General features: G+C 43.6%; 1 protein-coding gene across 7 annotated transcripts in view; it reads right to left on the minus strand.

Moving 5' to 3' along the window:
• Positions 1-2,832: 2,832 nt before the first annotated feature.
• RPS6KA5 (ribosomal protein S6 kinase A5) overlaps positions 2,833-18,906 on the minus strand; it is a 127,733-nt gene continuing 111,659 nt past the window's right edge. For all 7 annotated transcript variants that reach the window (XM_036315494.1, XM_036315502.1, XM_036315511.1 and 4 more), the window contains 4 exons: positions 16,058-16,249; positions 7,788-7,947; positions 6,034-6,197; positions 2,833-4,736 (listed from right to left, as the gene is read on the minus strand). In XM_036315494.1, coding sequence (XP_036171387.1) covers positions 4,497-4,736; positions 6,034-6,197; positions 7,788-7,947; positions 16,058-16,249 — 756 coding nt within the window. In that variant the 3' untranslated portion in view covers positions 2,833-4,496. The remainder of the gene's footprint in view (positions 4,737-6,033; positions 6,198-7,787; positions 7,948-16,057; positions 16,250-18,906) is intronic.

The raw sequence follows: 18,906 nt of genomic DNA on the forward strand, positions 1-18,906 counted from the left end.
GGCATTTGAGGGGCCCAAGTAATATATTTTCAGACTAGTGTCCCAGTGCACGGATTTGTGCACATTGAAAGGAAATTAATTAGAATATTTTAATATTGCTATTCACCCTTTCTCTATAATAGAAGTGCCAACCAAATTCATGATAGACAATGACAGATTGAAACACACGCATGCATTGGCACCAGCGAGAGCTTTATATGTATTTGTGCATGAGTGAATCAACTTAGCCTTTTATATATATAGATAAACTTGCTTAATTAGACCTGCTTTGTGATTTAGCTAAACTTTTTCCAGCCCAGTGAAGCACCCCGCCTTCTCTTTCAGGTAATTGTCAGCAACACAGCAATAAATATCAACATGAAGCAGATTATTATTGTAGATGATGCAGTGAGAACAAAGGATAAGATATTTAACTGTAGCAGTGTTTGACTATATTCTGCACAGTGAGAAAACCTGAAGTCATTTTCAAGTCCACCATTTTTTACTTCTTTTCAGCCGGGTCAAGTTTCTAAACTTTCTAAATCTCCGTTTTCTGGCTAATGAAAAGAAAATAGGATTCTACCATGTTTCCTATCTACCTAGTCCAGGACTTCTGTGAGGATCAAATGAGATGAGGCACGTGAAAATGCTTCACAAACATTTGGTTAAATTGTAAAATGTTTGCACCTGGCTATAAAGCAAGTCAGGGTCCTGGGCTGAAGAAACTCCAAGGAGGCTAGTCGCTAGGGAGAGGAAGCTGGGCATTACTATGTGACATCATTACCCAGCAACCACAGTGACTGTTTCCGGGCTGGGCTGGACTATGGGTCACATTTTGCACCACGGGGTCTTGGCAGTGTCAGCTGTGATTTGGTGGGGTGTTGCTCCGGGGTGGTGGCGGGGCCTGCGTCCCACTTTGGGGAAGCCGAGTGTTGGTTTGTGGGTGTCAGGTCTGTGGTGCTGTTTATTTTTAAATGGCCAGTGTGTGTCATGGCAGCTCCTGCGTTGAGCGTCTGTCCCCTGGTGGTCAGCGTACGTCATAGCTACCAGTTGGAAGGATGGACACTTAGCCTTTTATATATTGAGAGAGAGAGAGAGAGAGAGAGAGAGAGAGAAAGAGATTTCATTATGTTACAATAAATCATCTATAAGATGGTTATTTTGATATAGTGTAAGTGGTATATCAGAATCTCCTTTTTCACTTAGGTCTTAAAAGAATGTTAGAAGTGTGATAACACAAACATCCAATTAGGTTCTCATTATTAGTCACTGGGAGAACACCCAAAATAATCAAGTGTTCTAAGGCATGTATAGGGCCAATGATTTAGAAAATTTTCACCATTTTGAGGTACCATGATTTTAATAAATATAAAAACAACTGTTTGAAATGAAGGCAAGGTGAAAAGGTAGACAATAAATTGTAGACTTTTATAAACAATTTGAGAACATATTTTTTTAAATGATATACGAAAGGAATTTACTTATTTTAAAAAAAGTCACTTCTATCCCGGTAAGTTTCTTAAAAAAATAACTTACCTTATATTTAAAATGTAGCCATTTATACAGTTCTTGAAGAAATTAGCAGTAATATAAAAAAAATTAAAAGGCAGTTTTTCAGGGTTAAATGAATCTGCGACTCTAAGACAAGCAAGCATGTTGAAATTAACTCAGGAAACATGACTTTCTGTTCCAGTGGGTCAGTGGTTTATTATTGTATAGAGGTTTGGAAGATTTAATGAATATCAAAATAGTAAGTTTAACTCACTCAGCCATAGGATCTGGCACAGTAATTAGAAGAAACTGGTCTTTCAAAATTTCTTGCCTCTATTACTTTCCTTTTCTTAATCTTGCCTCTTACTTAGCCATACATAGTTAGAAAAGATATGCTCTGAGCCAGGATTTATGATGGCATGAAAGCTACATACTTTAGATAAAATAAAAAAGAAGGGAAGGGGTGATTTGGTCCTATCTCCATAGCTGTTATAAAGAGAACTTAATGTATGCATTTGTTTTTCTTAGACATATTTCTATTTTACTCCTAATACCAAAGGAGCCCTTCCACTTCACATTTTCCTATGAAGTACTTTTTAGTTTATTTTTGATGTGACTAAGTGGAAAGTCTGTAAATTTTAAAGTACATTTCACTGTACACTAACCGCCTGCATCCAACCGATCTGCAGCAGCCTGGCGCCAGACGCAGCCTTCCTCGTGCGTACACAGGGTGAGGATGAAGGCACTTGACAAGAGGCCTCTACGCTGAGTGTTTCCTGAGCTCTTCTCAAAAGCCCATCCTAGATTATTTAGTTGACGGATTACCCTTCTCTCTCCTTCCTCTGCCTGATGCTTTGCCCATTTCATTTTCTGCCAAGTCCTCCAGAAGAGACGGCAAGGGAAAGAAATAAAAATGAAACCCATTAATTTTCAATGTCCATAATGAGTCAATTACATCATCAATCATTATGGAATACTGACCGTTTTTCTGGATCATTTTCCTTTAGCAACAAAATTCTTTTAGTCTATACTTTACAACTAGCATTGTCTATGAGAATGCACAGTTTAAAAAAATACTTGAAGAGCTAACTATCACATTTCCAAAAATATTCAACATAACTATAGACATAAATGGACATTTTCTTAATTATTATAAATCTGTGCCTGATGGAACCACATTTTGTAATTACCTGTATTTGGTAATAATTCATGAAAGATCTTCCATCATTACTAGGAATGGCCACAAGCTGGGAGTACAGTTGATTCAATGAGAATTATGTAGCCATTTGGGCCACTGAAAAGTATTAAAAGCTATTTCCAATAACCATTGTGGACAAAAATGTGAAACAAGATAATACAATATTTTGAAAATATTTTAATATTTGCCATTTTTGTTGCTTGTGCTAATAATATATACATTGATTTAGCAATAAATATACTACTGTTACATAGAGTGCAATATTTTTAGTATTCATAATTGGCTGAAATTAATGCTGCATTATCTCAATGAATGAATAAATATCACACCCAAATTCCAAACTAATGCTCCAGAGGTTATCATTAACAAAAACGAAAAGAAATGTACTGGGATTGATCTTTTAAGCATGATTCCTGTAAACATGGCCAAGATCACCTTTCTCAGTCCTAACATTTCGTGTGATAGCTTTAAAAGAAAACAGAACAGACAAATTCTACCACTTCTTTTTTTGCATAGGAAGTGAATTAATCGTATCTGTAAATGCAGCAATCTCTCAGTAAAACGTCTTCATCACAAAGCGCGTGTTTTGTGTATGAATTCAGAACTTGTGAGCAATAAAAGTGCTCTGCATAAGTTTATAAAATATGCTTTCTGGATTCAAAATTTAACAGGAAAATTTCCAAATAAATCATAGTTATGATTTTAAAATATTATGTACATGATATCCAGCCACAGGAGGAAATGCCTCACTGTAGACAACACAGTGTACAAATATAAAGCACAGTGTTGAACAGAATTTCCCTTTAGCTTTTCCTCACGTCGGTGCCCGCGTGGCTGATGATGACGTTATGCCACACGGCTCATGCTACTTGTTGCAAACAAGGTAGAAGGGGGTGTGAGGACAAATTGAAAGTAGATAACGAAAAAAAAATGGCAAAAATACAGTACATACGCTTTAACCAGTGCACTTCATAAAATAGTTCGCTTTATTCATATTCTTTTATAAAGTGCAATGTTACCTAAAACAGAGACATGTACCTTAATGGCTCGCAATACCATGGAACAAACTGCCAGGACAGAGCAGTGCAAAGTGAGAAACGCGGAGCTGAGCATGCACTCAGATGGGCCCCAAAGACAGAGCCCGGGGCCATGAGTCCTTATAGCTTTTCTTTTACCTTTTGAAAAAGATTAATAGTAGGTTATCATCATATGTAACCATAAAATAAAAACAATAAGTTAAAATCCTCGCTCAGAAATAAGTATATGCCACACATAAAAGTCATAAGAGAATCTTTTTAAAAACAGACATTTTTTCTCTGATAAATCCCTGTTGAAAGGGTGCAAATCTCTTAAAAGCCACATTATCCACAAGGCGAAGCAGAAGGTGTCGCCACAGTAGGAGTCACTTGCCGGCGGACCGCTGAAAGGCCAGTGACTACTCTGCACGCAGTTCGAATCTGGCCGGCCCCTGATCGCATTCACAGGGGCCTCTGCTCCTTCCAGAACCGTCCTGCTGGCACCAGGCAGGTCACGAAACCGTGTAACCTGTGCTTCGTTCACAGTAACATTCTCTGTCCAGTGCTTTAGGACAAGGATAACCAGTGGGTTTTCCTGAAAAAATTCCCCAAGAGGCAGATTCCAATGAGACCAGTGGGACTTGTTTTTCTGTTTGGTTGGTGGTTTTTGTTTTTGTTTTTTTGGCTCATTCAGGATATTTTATTTCCTTAAAGTAGACAAGCTTTGACTTTGATGAAACATCAACTCAGGCATCGCCGAGGGAGCAAACGTGCCAGGCTCACGGGTCACAGCCCTCCCGTTCCTGTGCCGTTCAGTCCGAGAACTGGAAGAGGGGCTCGGGGGTGTTGCTGTCGGCAGGGGTGCTGGGCTGCAGTGCCTTTGTGGGCGTGGTTTTGCCGTGGGAGTGAGAGGACGAAGAGTGGGAGCTCTCGCTGGAGCTGCTGCGCGTCTCCGTGCTGGTGCTGGTCTTTTTCATCTTCCTTCTCTTAGCCAGAGGGGCCTTGTCGACATTCTGGAGGCAAAACCCCTCTCTCTTGTACTTGTTAAAGGCCTAGGGGAGAAAGAAGGGAACCCCGATGAAGGTACAAGGACTGAAGATTCCTTGGCAACTATGACTTACAGCAGGAGGCGACTTTGGCTGTCAACCAATAGCTCCAAGTTGTTTGGGGAACAAAGTCCTAAAACCATTGTATCCAAACCTCCTGTGGGGTACAGAGTTCACGGGGTGATGGCTGAGGATGCTGCTTAAATCAAACCAGCGTGGCTGTCCGGGAGTCAGGATTCCCATACATCATTTGAAGAAAGCGCTACCTCTCAATAAGAAACACTGACTGACTGGAAATTCCTGAAGACTATCAGCAATCCAACACACCCCTCTCCACACCCCACAGCTGCTACCCCCATTACTCTACAGTTCTGTGTCTGAGATTTAAAATTCTGACCACAAAGACCCAACAAAAAAGACTTAATCCATTCTGGGCCCCTGCTCTCCACTTCCAAGTCAATGCAATTGGGCGTTATCTTGGCCAGTTAATCTACGCAGAGGAGATCAGGGCTACAAACCCCAGGCTGGCTTTAGCCTCTTCACTGTTCTTAGCCTCAAGCTCTGGCATGGCTGTGTTGCCCCTGACAACCTTGCATCCTGTCACTGAGAAGATATGGATCATCTGCTACAAATTCTTGCAGTTAATCTCTTTATACCTCACCTTATCCTAGTTCATTAACTTTTAAATCAATTTCTGCAGCTGAGAGGAAGCACTATCCCTCCTTTCTCAAGATAATCCCTTCAGAGGTCACTGTATTTCTCCTTCACTCATTCACCCCTTAGACAACTAGCTGAATGTGTTTGCATCTGCTGGGCATGAATGTGCAGCTCCTGCAATGCCGGCTCAGCCTTTCAAACACAATCAGTGCCGAATGCCCGTACCTACTTCTTATCCTTCATGGTCTCTAGAATATATGAGGCCCAAAAGGGTTGCTGAATGAATGAATTTTCACGGGTGCCTTAGTTCCTAGTGTTTATCCTTTTAAAAGAAAATGATTTCGCTTATTTGAGAGAAGAAAGTCCTGGTAGTAGGTACATGGTTTTCATCACCTACAGGAAATCTTCAGCTATTCCAATACCGCCCACTGCCTGATCTCACACACTCATTCCCAACGTCCAGGAAGGGAACTGTGGGTTCACAGTGACTCTGGCCCAGGCACTTGCTGTTTGTAAATGTGTCTGTATCCTGACATTAAAAGGACTCTTATTCCTTATTTTAACTGTTATTACTCAGAGTGCGTCTCGGAAGTTATCAGGTATCTGATTCCTTTCAAACCCCACACTGCAGAGCACAGGTCCTTACGTGGAAGGTGGCCTTCACGCAGGTGTGCACGGCGGCTCCTGAAGACCCCAGGATGTCGGGAGTCATCAGAGGGTTGGAGGACAGCTGACTGCCGTCTTGGAGCCATTCATTGTATCTCAGGCCAGACATTTTAAGCCTTTTATTTGGATCAACTGTGAGAAGTCCTGTGGGAATAAACAAGACATTCTTATTTTGTGATTTGCCATTTCAAACAGTTTAAAATCAACCTCAGATATAAATCTCAATTATGTTCACATGACATGATGGTTTCTATAAGGCTTCAACCTCCTACAAAAATAATTACCCTTTCATATGCTCTTAAATGCCCTAGTGAGCACTGGATGCTAATGAGAAAGCCCACAATAGCCTATTTCTAGGAGGCTGTGGGCTAACTGACTTTTCAATCAGGAGAAAATAGCCACCCCAACAAAGACTCCCCAGGGTGACCGGGTAAACTCCGAATGAGGAAAGAGTTAGACCTCCCTCATGCCTGTACCAGCACCTTCTCTAACTCAGGGGGTGCGGTCAGGCCCAGAGAAGTGGAAGTGGAGACTCAAAGAGGAGTTCTGAGGAGGCACGAAGACAAGCCCCAGCTTTCACATCACCGGGGACCATGTGCAGGAGGCCAGGGGAAGGGCTCAGCAGAGGGAGCGTGGGCACCCTGGGAAACTCCCAGAAGACAGGTCCTGGGGGATGAGAGAAGTGGGCTCAATGAGGAGGGGTGCCCAGGGATTAAGAAGAGCTAGTGCATAGGAATGCGGGGTGCAGGGACCCAGAAGCTCAGCACAACTGAGGAATCAGTGTTCACAACGGCAGAGGCAGGCAGGGCCCGGTCGTGAAGGGCCTTGAGTTTTCAATGTGCTGTGATGGGGCATGACCTGAGGTTAGTGGATCCTCTGAAGGATTTTTAACAGAGACATGAGCACATCTGGACATTAGGAAGGTCACTCTGCCGACTGATGATGGGCAGGTGATGTGAGAGGAAGTGAGACAAGCTGGAAGAAGATTGTAGGATCTTAGGAGAGAAATGGTGATGAGGACTAAGGTGGTGGCCACATGAAAGGGGAGAGGGGTGGGAGGAGGGATGCTGAACCTGCAGGAAGCAGTGACTGGCTGTGGAAGGCGAGGAAGGCTGGGAGCTAGTAGGTGTCTGGCTTTCTGTTTTGGTGGCCTGGCTCCTTGGCAGTGCAAAAGAGGGAGATGTGAGGAGGCACACATTTGGGAGAAAGGAGAGTAAAAAAGTACAGGTTCGGCCCTGGCCGGTGTGCTCAGTGGTTAGAGCGTTGGTCTGCACACAGGAGGGTCTCAGGTTTGATTCCCAGTCAAGGGCAAGGACCTGGGTTGCAGGTTCAATCCCCAGCCCTGGTTGGGGTGCATGCGGGAGGCAACCAATCAATGTGTCTCTATCCCACATCAATGTTTGTCTCTCTCCTTTTCCCTCACTCCCTTCCACTCTCTAAAAATCAATGGGAAAAATATCCTCAGGTGAGGTTTGACAACAACAACAAAGAGTGCAGGTTCGATGTGGAGGTGCCAGACTGGGATGCTGGTGGATCCAGGTGCTAGTTCGTGTGGAGACAGTGGATAGAATCACTGAGGGAGAATGTTCTGATAAGAAGCAATGGCACAAGACAGCAGCCTGGAAGCCTTTTAGAACACACAGACTCCTTGAGTAATGAACAAACATATGTGTAATGGCATGACTCCACTTCAATCTCTGCACAGCGCATAACAAAATTTCCTTAGATTCTTACCTTGGATCAAATCTTTAGCCTCTTGGGATACATTCTTCCAGGCTTCTCCTTCAAAGGAGAAATCTCCCGTTTTGATTTTCTTCATGATTTCCACTGCACTGGTGCATGTCAAACTTTTGTCATGAGATTGGAATGGAACTTGCCCAGACAACATTGTATACTATCAAGAAAAAAAGAAACAAAGAATGTTTCAGCAGTTTATTATGATTGGCATTACTGGGTTTAAAAATTATGTGGCTTCTATCGCTGAAACAACCAACACCTTTCAAAGACTTGTAAATAAAGAGGAATGGCTTATTATGACATCAAGATTTAAAACCATTTATTTATAATAATAAAAGCGTAATTTGCTAATTAGACCAGACGTCCTTCCGGATGAAGCCGGGTCCCAGGTGCCAGAGGGAAGCCTGTGCCAGCAGCCGGGGGAAGGAAGACCTACTCTTGCATGAATTTTGTGCACCGGGCCTCTAGTATAACTATATTCAGAACAAGAATGAAAAAAAGATACTCTGTTTGAAAAAGAGGGTGTTAAGGTTAACAGAAAATTTAAAGACAGCAGAACCTGAATAACTATTTTTTCTATCCAATTCCATAGCCTTTCCTTAGGATATTAACTATGGATAAGAACTTTAAAAATTTTTTATTTGGCCTTCTTTATTTTGTTTGTAATTATCCCAATTTTAATTTTATTTTTTTCATTGTTGGGTTAAATGTGATCAACTCTCTACAGTCACCTTATTTCATTGTAGCCACATTTGAAATTTTACATGAAAGGTAAAAAGTCAATAGAGCCCTGGCCATGTAGCTCAGTTGATTAGAGTGCTGTGGGTTGATGCCCGGTCAGGACACATACAAGCAGCAACCAATGAATGCATAAAAAGTGGAACAACAAATTGATGTCTCTCTCTCTCAATAAATAAATAAATAAATAAATAAATAAATAAATAAAAAAAATAAAATAAAATAAAATAAAATAAAAAAAGTCAACAGGAAGACCAAAAAGCTAAGGCTTGTCTTTGTAGCAAAGACTGGATTTTTGAAAGGCGACCCTTAAACTTCTCGGAGGGTCTGCTCTCAGCTTGCTGAGCGACTTACAGGCTTGCAGGGGTAAAGGGAGCTGCAGACGGTGGTGGGCAGGCTGGTAGTTAGGTAGTAACCATGTCTGTGTGCAGACCAGAGAACCGCATGGTGAGAAGGGTGGTAGTGCCAGTTGGTTGGGAGGGACACTGAGAGCAGAGCCCTAAGTAGGAGGCATGGAGCTGTAGAGGCTCCCAGCGACTAGGAGCAATAGCCTTTTTTCTTCCCTGGTCATCTGTCTGACAAGCAGGTACACCCTCATGATGGCAAAGATGGTGAAGCAGTTCTGACACGCTGGCTTTCAAGAAAGATGGAAATTCCCAGGCAAGGTGATAAATCTATATATATAAAAGCCTAAGCATCCGACCAGTAGCTATGACGCACAATGACCAACAGGAGGCAGATGCTCCTACCAGTAGCGATGACACGCACTGAGCACCAGGGGCCAGACACACAACTCAGGAGCTGCCAAGCTGCGGTGACTTGGCATCTTGCGGTTCTCCGGTGACGCATCTGGAACCAGAGAGGAGGGAGCCTGATTCCAGGGTGTGTCACCCGAGAACTGTCCTCTCACAATCCGGGACCCCTTGGGGGATGTCGGAAAGCCAGTTTTGGCCTGATCCCTACAGGCCAGGCCGAGGGACCCCACCGGTGCATGAATCCGTGCACTGTGAAAAGCACGGTGAGAAGGGTGGTAGTGCCAGTTTGGCCAGAAGGGTCATGCTGTGCTGTCTGCTGAGGCAGGACAGTAAGAAGGTAGGACAATTCCCTGGCGAGTGGAATGAGGGAACAGGAGACAAAACAGTTAAATAAGGCTGAGCAATTAACAGCCTGCTAATAAATTGCAAGATCTTATCTTCTCTAACCAAAGACACTTGGGAGCAAATAGTTTACACCTCTCCTCCCCAATCAGACATTGAGTAGCTTAGATCACCCTGGTCAGGAAGAGAGATCACAGAGACCCAGTTGGTGCCATTAGTGCCAGCCAAACCCCAGGATGGATGAAGTCAGGGGAATAAATATCAAAAAGCCCAGTTAGAGACAGACGGATCCAAGATAACAATAAAGCAGTGAAGCTGACCAGAAAAGGATCCCTACTCCCCTATCTGCTCATTTTGATGCGTCAGCATATTAAAGGACACACCTGGCAAACTACTGAATATTCTGCTGAGACCCTCCCCTGAGAACTCCCCTAAAACTCCCGCCTTTAGAAAAGAGGTAAGAACCCTCAAGACAAAGAACCCTGTGTGCTCTTTCTTGAGCACATCGTGCACCCTTTTCCTCAGGCGTGTACTTCTGCTTTCTTTCTCCTAAACTCTAAGGATCCCCATGAGACTTGCAACCAGGGGAGCAGCAGGCAGCAGCAGCTCATCTGTCCTACAGTTTCTAAATGCTGTGTCATACACTGAATGTGTGTGCCTCCGAAATTCATATGTCGAAGACCCAACCCTCCGTGTGACTGTATTTAGAGAAAGGGCCTATATGGAAGTAATTTAAGTTAAATGAGGTCATGGGGTGGGGTTCTGACTGAACAGGACGTGTGTCCTTTCCAAAAGATGCACCTAGAGCTTGCTCACTCTCCCTGAGAACGAGAGGAAAGGGTATGTGAGGATACCCCCATGCTGGCCCCTGGACAGTGCACTTGCCAACCTCAGAACTGTGAGAAAATAAGTGCTGTCTGTAGTACTTTGTTATGGCAGCCCTGGGCAGACGAGGCAGTGGGTAAGCTCTATGCTAATTAACATCCTGCACATCCATGAGGTAGACTGGGTTGGGATCAAAGCCACATGTGATGCATCTTCCTGAAGTATTTGTTTTAGTCAGTGGGGGTAATAGAAATTATTTTCATGTTAAAATATCCGCATCCATATTTGCTAGATGCAATATGCAAAAGGACTATAGATTTCTAAGGCAAATCAGGAGACTCCAAATAAGCTTTGGGCTTGCTATGGGATAATTCAGGCTTTGTCTCGGATCTGCAAGAGATATGCATTCATTTATGTGGAAACATTTGCAAAGCACTCCTTTTTCTTGACAATTTAATGCAGGTGTTCACTTTATTTTTCATCTGTGTTTCATTATGCATCTCTAAAAGGGAAGGATTTTTAAAAACCACAATCACAACACCATTATCTACCTAAAAAAATTAGCAGTGATTCCTTTGTACAATTCCATATTCAAATTTCTCCAATTATGTTATATGCCCTGTATATTATAATCACATCTGTATGAGTTAGCTTTAGGTTGAATTTAATAAATAGAATTGAAATTAGAATTTGCTTGAATCAGAATTCAAGAAAAATGCAAACACTGTTTCTTATCTTTTTAAAAATCTTTATTGTTGAGCCCTAGCTGGTTTGGCTCAGTGGATAGAGCGTTGGTCTGTGGACTGGGGGGTCCCGGGTTCGATTCCGGTCGGGGGCACGTGCCTTGGTTGTGGGCACATCCCCAGTGGGAGGTGTGTAGAAGGCAGCTGATCGATGTTTCTCTCTCATCGATGTTTCTAGCTCTCTATCCCTCTCTCTTCCTCTCTGTAAAAAAATCAATAAAATATATTAAAAAAAAATCTTTGTTGCCGAAACCGGTTTGGCTCAGTGGATAGAGCGTCGGCCTGCGGACTGAAGGGTCCCAGGTTCGATTCCGGTCAAGGGCATGTACCTGGGTTGCGGGCACATCCCCAGTGGGAGATGTGCAGGAGGATGTTTCTCTTTCATCGATGTTTCTAACTCTCTATCTCTCTCCCCTCCTCTCTGTAAAAAATCAATAAAAATAAAAAAAAAAAAAAATCTTTGTTGTTGAAAGTATTACAGATGTCCCCTTTTTAAAGTGTCATTTAATCTATAAGTTCCCACGCTATTTTTCTTATAATTTATTTGCTGGAGAAACGGGGTTTGTCCTGTGGAACTGCACACAGTCTGGACACGGTGACTGCTTCCTTGTGGCATCATTTAACCGCTTCTCTGTCCCGTTTCTCTTAAAAACCTGTGAGCTCTAGAGAGAAGCACAGCTTCTGTCCACACCGTCACACAAAGTTGTTTCCATAGAGACAGCATTCAGAAGCTCTAAGACGATATTTTAGAACCGTAAAAAGGATGATGATTTAATTGGCTTATATTTAAAGTAAGGTTCTTTTACAGGGGATAATCTTATATTATTACAAAAAAGTATGAAAGGTTCTTTTTTACTTAGACATATTTTTTTCAGGAGAGTGCTACTAATGTTTACGTCCCTAAATAAAACTCTCAAGTCTATAGAAGCTGGTTGTTTATTTTTATTTTAAAAATCTGATTCATAAATTTTAGTTTGAAAATTATAAAGATGACTTCGAATTACTGAAATAAAACCCATATGAAACTTAAACTAAAAGAGGAGCCATCCTGCAGGGACACCTGGCTAGCCATTAGGGGAAAGCAAGCTGACACCAAAATAAACCCCAGATGGAGTGCTGGTTAAAGTATAAAAATAAAATATAATTCTAGAGGGAAATTTAGGAGGATATTTTTATAATCTAGGGTTGGGGTAGAGTGACAATCTGAATCAGAGCAGGGTCCATAAAACAACAGACTGACATATCTTACTACATAGAAATTTTAAAAAATCTTTTCTATTTAAATCCCTCTGAAAACAAAATTAAGATCTCATATTACTCTAAACAAAGTTGTGGAACAAAGGACAAACCAGAAAAACATTTCCAGTATTAATGGCAGACGAAAGATTAAAAACCTTAACAGAGCTTTCAAATCCAGTAAGAAAAATTCCCCACAGGAAAGTGGGCAAAGCTCACACACAGCAATTCCTAAGAGAAAAGTAAAATGTCCAGATACATGGACAGATGCGTAGACAACAGTCATCAGGGAATGCATGCAAATGACAACAGCAGGAAACAATTTAAGACTGAAATTGATAGTCTTCCATGTATTTGCATATAGTTCGGAGAAGATACAAAAAACCTTCTGGAAGGAAATCCAGGCATAGATTTCAAAATAAAGATGTGTATACCCTTCTCCTAGAAATCTATTCTAAACAAATGGTGAGACAAATGTAAGCACATATATAAACAATATTCATGTGTATAGTTTATAATTAGTGAAAAAACTGGAAAATGCTAACTTCTCATTAGTAAAGGTTAAATAAACTTTCGAGACTCAAACTACGTGTATACTATCCTCTCATTTTAAAAAACCCAAGTATATATGCACTAGAGGCCCGGTGCACAAAAATTTGTGCACTCGGGGGGAAGGGGGGGTCCCTCAGCCCAGCCTGTGCCCTCTAGCAGTCTGGGACCCCTCGGGAGATAACGACCTGCTGGCTTAGGCCTGCTCCCAGGTGGCAGAGGGCAGGCCCAATCCCTAGGTGCAGCCCCTGGTCGGGCTCAGAGCAGGGCCAATTGGGGGGTTGGGGCACCACCCCCTGTCACACCCAAGGCAGGGTCGATGGGGAGGTTGCGGCACGACCCCGTCACGCACAGAGCAGGGCCAATCCGGGGGTTGGGGCACTGCCCCCTGTCATGCACAGAGCAGGGCCCATCAGGGGGTTGGGGAGCTCCCTCCTGTCACGCACAGAGCAGGGCCCATCAGGGGGTTGAGGAGCTCCCCCCTGTCACTCACAGAGTAGGTCCGATAGGGGAGTTGGGGCACCGTCCCCTGTGACACACAGAGCAGGGCGGATCAGTGGGTTGGGGCGCCGCCCTTTATCACCCACAGAGCAGGGCCAATCAGGGGATTGGGGTGCCGCCACTGTCACACTCAGGGCAGGGCTGATGGGGAGGTTATGGCTCTAACCCATCACACACAGAGCAGGGCCCGTGGGGGGGGGGGGGCACCGCCCTCTATCACCCACAGAGCAGGGGCGATCAGGGGGTTGGGGCGCCGCCACTGTCACACTCAGGGCAGGGCTGATGGGGAGGTTATGGCTCTACCCCGTCACACACAGAGCAGGACCCGTGGGGGGGGGGGGGTTGGGGCGCCACCCTCTATCACCCACAGAGCAGGGCCGATCAGGGGGTTGGGGCGCCGCCACTCTCACACTCAGGGCAGGGCTGATGGGGAGGTTATGGCTCTACCCCGTCACACACAGAGCAGGGCCCGGGGGGGGGGGGGGGTTGGGGCGCCACCCTCTATCACCCACAGAGCAGGGCCAATCAGGGGGTTGGGGCGCCGCCACTCTCACACTCAGGGCAGGGCTGATGGGGAGGTTATGGCTCTAACCCGTCACACACAGAGCAGGGCCCGGGGGGGGGGGGGGCCCGCCCCCTGTCACACACAGAGCAGGGCCGATCAGGGTGTTTGGGCGCTGCCCCCTGTCATGCTGATCCCGGTGCCGGGAGGCCTCTCGGCCCCGCTGATCCCGGTGCCGGGAGGCATATTACCCTTTTACTATATAGGGTAGAGGCCTGGTGCACGGGTGGGGGCCAGCTCGTTTGCCCTGAAGGGTGTCCCGGATCAGGGTGGGGGTCCCCACTGGGGTGCCTGGCCAGCCTGGATGAGGGGATGATGGCTGTTTGCAGCTGGTCACACACCCTTCAGGGTGGGCGTCCCCACTGGGGTGCCTGGCCAGTCTGGGTGAGGGGCTGAGGGCTGTTTTCAGGCTGGGGGTAACTGAAGCTCCCAACCGCTCCTCCCCCACCCCCCCTTTTTTTTTTTTTATTCTGGGCCAGCTTTAGCTTGAGGCTTGGCTCCAGCTCTTAGGCCTCCGCTCCTGAAAGTAGGTTTCTGGCCTTTGCATACAATGTTGCAAATCTGCTGGCTGAAGTCCCGCGGTATTTGTTACAATGTTTCAAACTGCAGGCTCAGAGGCCTGCAGTCGCAGGCGGGGAACTTTGGTTTCCTCCGTCACTGAGGCAACCAAGCCTCATGTTAGTTTCAAGCTGCCTGGCTGCCGGCCGCCATCTTGGCTGACAGTTAATTTGCATATCTCGCTGATTAGCCAATGAAAAGGGTAGCGGTTGTACGCAATTACCATGTTTCTCTTTTATTAGTGTAGATGTCTACAGAAAAGCTTATAGAAAGACATAAGGAATACACAGCATGGTGGGGCGGGGCAAGGGATTAGAGGGAGAGGGAGACCATTTCTATGATGAGATTACCAGTGATCTCACTTTTTTCTTCTCTTCCTGTAGCCTCTGAAAATTTCTCCCTAGGATCATGCATTACACCAGTGGTTCTCAACCTTTGGCCCTTTAAACGCAGTTCCTCATGTTGTGACCCAACCATAAAATTATTTTTGTTGCTACTTCATAACTGTAATGTTGCTACTGTTATGAATCGTAACGTAAATATCTGATATGCAGGATGGTCTTAGGCGACCCCTGTGAAAGGGTCGTTCGACCGCCAAAGGTGTCGCGACCCACAGGTTGAGAACCGCTGCATTACACATTATATGCATAAAAAGTAAAGTTATTTTGAAGAAAAAACAGACCCAGATCTTGCTAGCTTAATGTTCCCTTTCTGATCATTGCAGCCAAGGACATTTTGTGAAAAGCATGCTGACCAGAATCACTATCAGTCACTATAAACATTTGTAATTCTACTATTAACTTGTAATTTCTCCTAAATGATATTAATTACATCTTTAGTCTCAAAACCTCAAAGAATATACATATTCTCTCCTGAGAATATTTTTCTATTGATTTTGAGAAAGAGTGGAAGGGAGGGGGAGAGACAGAGATAGTGAAACATCGATGTAAGAGACATACATTGGTTGGTTGCCTCCTGCATGCGCCCCAACTAGAGGTGGGGATCGAGCCTGCAACTGAGGTATGTGCCCTTGACAGGAATCAAACCCAGGACCTTTCCGTCTGCAGACCAATGCTCTATCCACTGAGCCAAACAAGCTAGGGCTCAAAGAATATATTTTTACTGTTTTTCTATTGAGTCACTTTGCTATTTCACATTACCTCTAACATGCATATCTTTTGAAAATACACTGTCTTTCTAAAAACACAATATATAACTCTTTTATTCACACAAAACACAGCTGCCTTAAATATTTCAAAATAAACCAAAATCAAAATTCCTATATTTTCTCCAATGCAAATTTTAAGAAAAGGAAACAGCCTTCCATCAGGCCTCTAACGGAAAAGAAACCAACTTGCTGATTTTGTCATCACTTTAGGAAAACCAGCAGAGAGAGAGGCATGTACAGAGGACATCTGCGAGCGGTCTAGGCGTCAGGCTCCACTGAAATGCACTCACCAGAATGACGCCCAGGCTCCAGAGGTCGCAGGACTCGTCGTAGCCGTTCTGGTTCAAGAGCTCCGGGGCAGCGTAGTGGAGGGTGAAGCACGGGGTCTTGAGGGGCTGATTGTCAGGTGGCTTTAAGCGCGCAAACCCGAAGTCAATTATTTTAATTTCCAAGTTGTCATTTTCATCAGTGAACAGTAAATTCTGCAAAACGCAAACACTCACATCAGTCCCTCACTAAAACGTCACGGGGCTTGGTGATGCCATTTAGGTAAATCATGTCATTACTGGGTTCAGGCACAGAGAGGGTCTGAGCGGGACGGGCAGGGAGCTGGACCTCAGTGTACTGTTGTTCTCTGCTCCGACATGTTTTGTGTTATTTCAACCTGACAATGCCACGGGAAACATTTGTCGACTGCATCGTGTCTCCTCTGACGTCAGAGCCTCTTCTAGGCTCTCCTGGAACTGTGTTTGCGTTCTACTTCCTCCACCAACCTTCCTTCCAAGATGGCTCGCGTGAGCCTGCTCTCCATTCGGAGACGCCACCCAGTCGTGAATTTGCGATGGAATGAAAATGGGAATATAATTACATAGTTACATGTAAGGCTTCACCACAACTGAACTCAGGGTGGGGTTCACGGCTTGTACTTGAGAGCCGTCTTCAGCAGATGACTCCGGAGCTCCGCCCCTGGGCAGGCGCTGCGCCTCATGCAGGGCAGGGAGATAAGCACACCTGGCCCCTGGTCATTGAGCTACTCGATCTCTGAGAATGACTTCAGCTTATTCCTTATCAAGAATGGCAGTGGACTCCCTGGATCTCAGTCCCGGAAATGGAGGGGATGTAGCATGCCCCTCTCTCCTCCTCTCCCAACTCTAAGAGGAGTGGGGTGTCAACAGTCAGGAATGGGAGGGAATGACAATTCAATCTCCTTGTATCTTCGTCTCAAGCTCTGCCTGAAGTGAATTTGATAGAATTTTTCTTCATCTTTTAAGACTATGGGAACCAACTTCAGAAATACAAAGCAGCTTATACGAATGTCAGCCAGCTTCTAAATTTATCTGATTCTCACCTAGAATTTAGGATTTTGCCTAAGCAGAAAATGAGTGCCACATAAATATCTACCAAGAGATACAGAATCAGATCTTAAAATGCCACCTCACTGGGAAAAGGATTAAATGCTTAGTTTGGAAATAATATACTCTTTCATTTAAAAGTCAAAGTGAAAGCTCTTCTGTTATGAAAATGTTAGTACAAAGGTACATTTTCATTTCTCTAAAAAATAATTTTGATTTAGAATTACAACTGTAGTAGAATATCGTAAATAATCTGACAAGTCTTCATTTCAAACAACTATGTGAGAGGAAAGTTTTCTAACAAAAGAAGAATTAAGTATCAGTGAACTAGGAAGGCAAACTAAATCCTGCTGGAGGGACAGTTGCATCGTTTGAGGCTCATGAGATAACAGATGGCCAGTTATCAAAGAATAAAACATGTGAAAACGAATTCTATACACTCATGGAACAGATCTTTTCAACCTAAGAAAATTACATGCTTGTTCCTTGTCTATCAAGAAAACATTTAAGTGGTGTGCTTTCACATTTAAAAATAGACAGCTAATCTCCGATGCACAGAGCGCCATATTTTCAGTGGGCGTTCTGTAGGAGAGTGAGAACTATGATGAAGGAAGCAGAGGGGTAGCTGATAGTTGCAAGTTCATAAAGCAAATGTAGTTTTGATGAACCACTAGTAATAAGAATAACAGTAATATCTAATACATAGACTGGCCCTGGCCAACGGGCTCAGGTGGCTGGAGCATCGTCCCGTACACTGGAAGACCACAGGTTCAATTCTCAGTCAGGACACAAACCTAGGTTGTGGGTTCAATACCCAGTCGGGGTGTGTACAGGAGGCAGTCGATGCATGTTTCTCTCTCACATCAATGTTTCTCTCTCTCTAAAAATCAGTGAGCATGTTCTCAGGAGAGGGTTGGAAAAAGAAATACATAGGCTGAAGTTTAAATACTTTAGAAATTGGTCAGTTATATTTGAATGCACATAATTTGATTTTTAAAAACATCCTCTTCATGTCAAAAATCCAAGATACTTAAATATAAGACAAAAATAGTGTGTTTTTTTGAGCAATATTCTTTTGTGGTTTAACACAAAAAATAAACACCAAAAAATAATTTTAAATGTACTTATAAATGCATTATAATCACACGGATAATAAAAATGATGTTCCATTTTAAAGAGAAAATATGTACAATTTTGCATAGGGTAAAGGATGACTCATTGTTATTATTTTATAAATTACTGGGTTTTGCTTTTAAATTTTCATTATTATTTTGATGGTTTTCTGAAAGGAAGGAACTTTCTTACTTTTGATACTAAAAAGGGATCATTCTGTAGCTAGAACCTTCTTAACCTTTTAATGAAAAGATATGTGAAAAAGCTGCTATTTCTGCACCGATACACAGTTCTATAAGTACATGAGCAAAGGAGAGCACATATAAGGATGGTGTAACTGATTAAACCAAGATCATTCTTTGTGCTTAATATTTAGAACAGAATTATATACGTTCCTATTCACGAGCTAATTGATTTGATTACAAATGTGAAAACTAAGCTTTCAAAATATACCACTAAAAACCCCCCTCTAGCCCGGCCAGTGTGGCTCAGTGGTTGAGCGTCTACCCATGAATCAAGAGATCATTGGTTCAATACCCGATCAAGGCACATGCCGGGGTTGCGTGGTTGATCCCCACTAGGGGGTGTGTACCAATGTTTCTCTTGCATGGATATTTCTATCTCTCTATCCTTCTTCCTTCCTATCTCTAAAAATCAATTTTAAAATATGTATA

Source organism: Myotis myotis, unplaced genomic scaffold (genome assembly GCF_014108235.1).
Source record: "Myotis myotis isolate mMyoMyo1 unplaced genomic scaffold, mMyoMyo1.p scaffold_m19_p_1, whole genome shotgun sequence".
Classification (NCBI taxonomy): Eukaryota; Metazoa; Chordata; class Mammalia; order Chiroptera; family Vespertilionidae; genus Myotis; species Myotis myotis.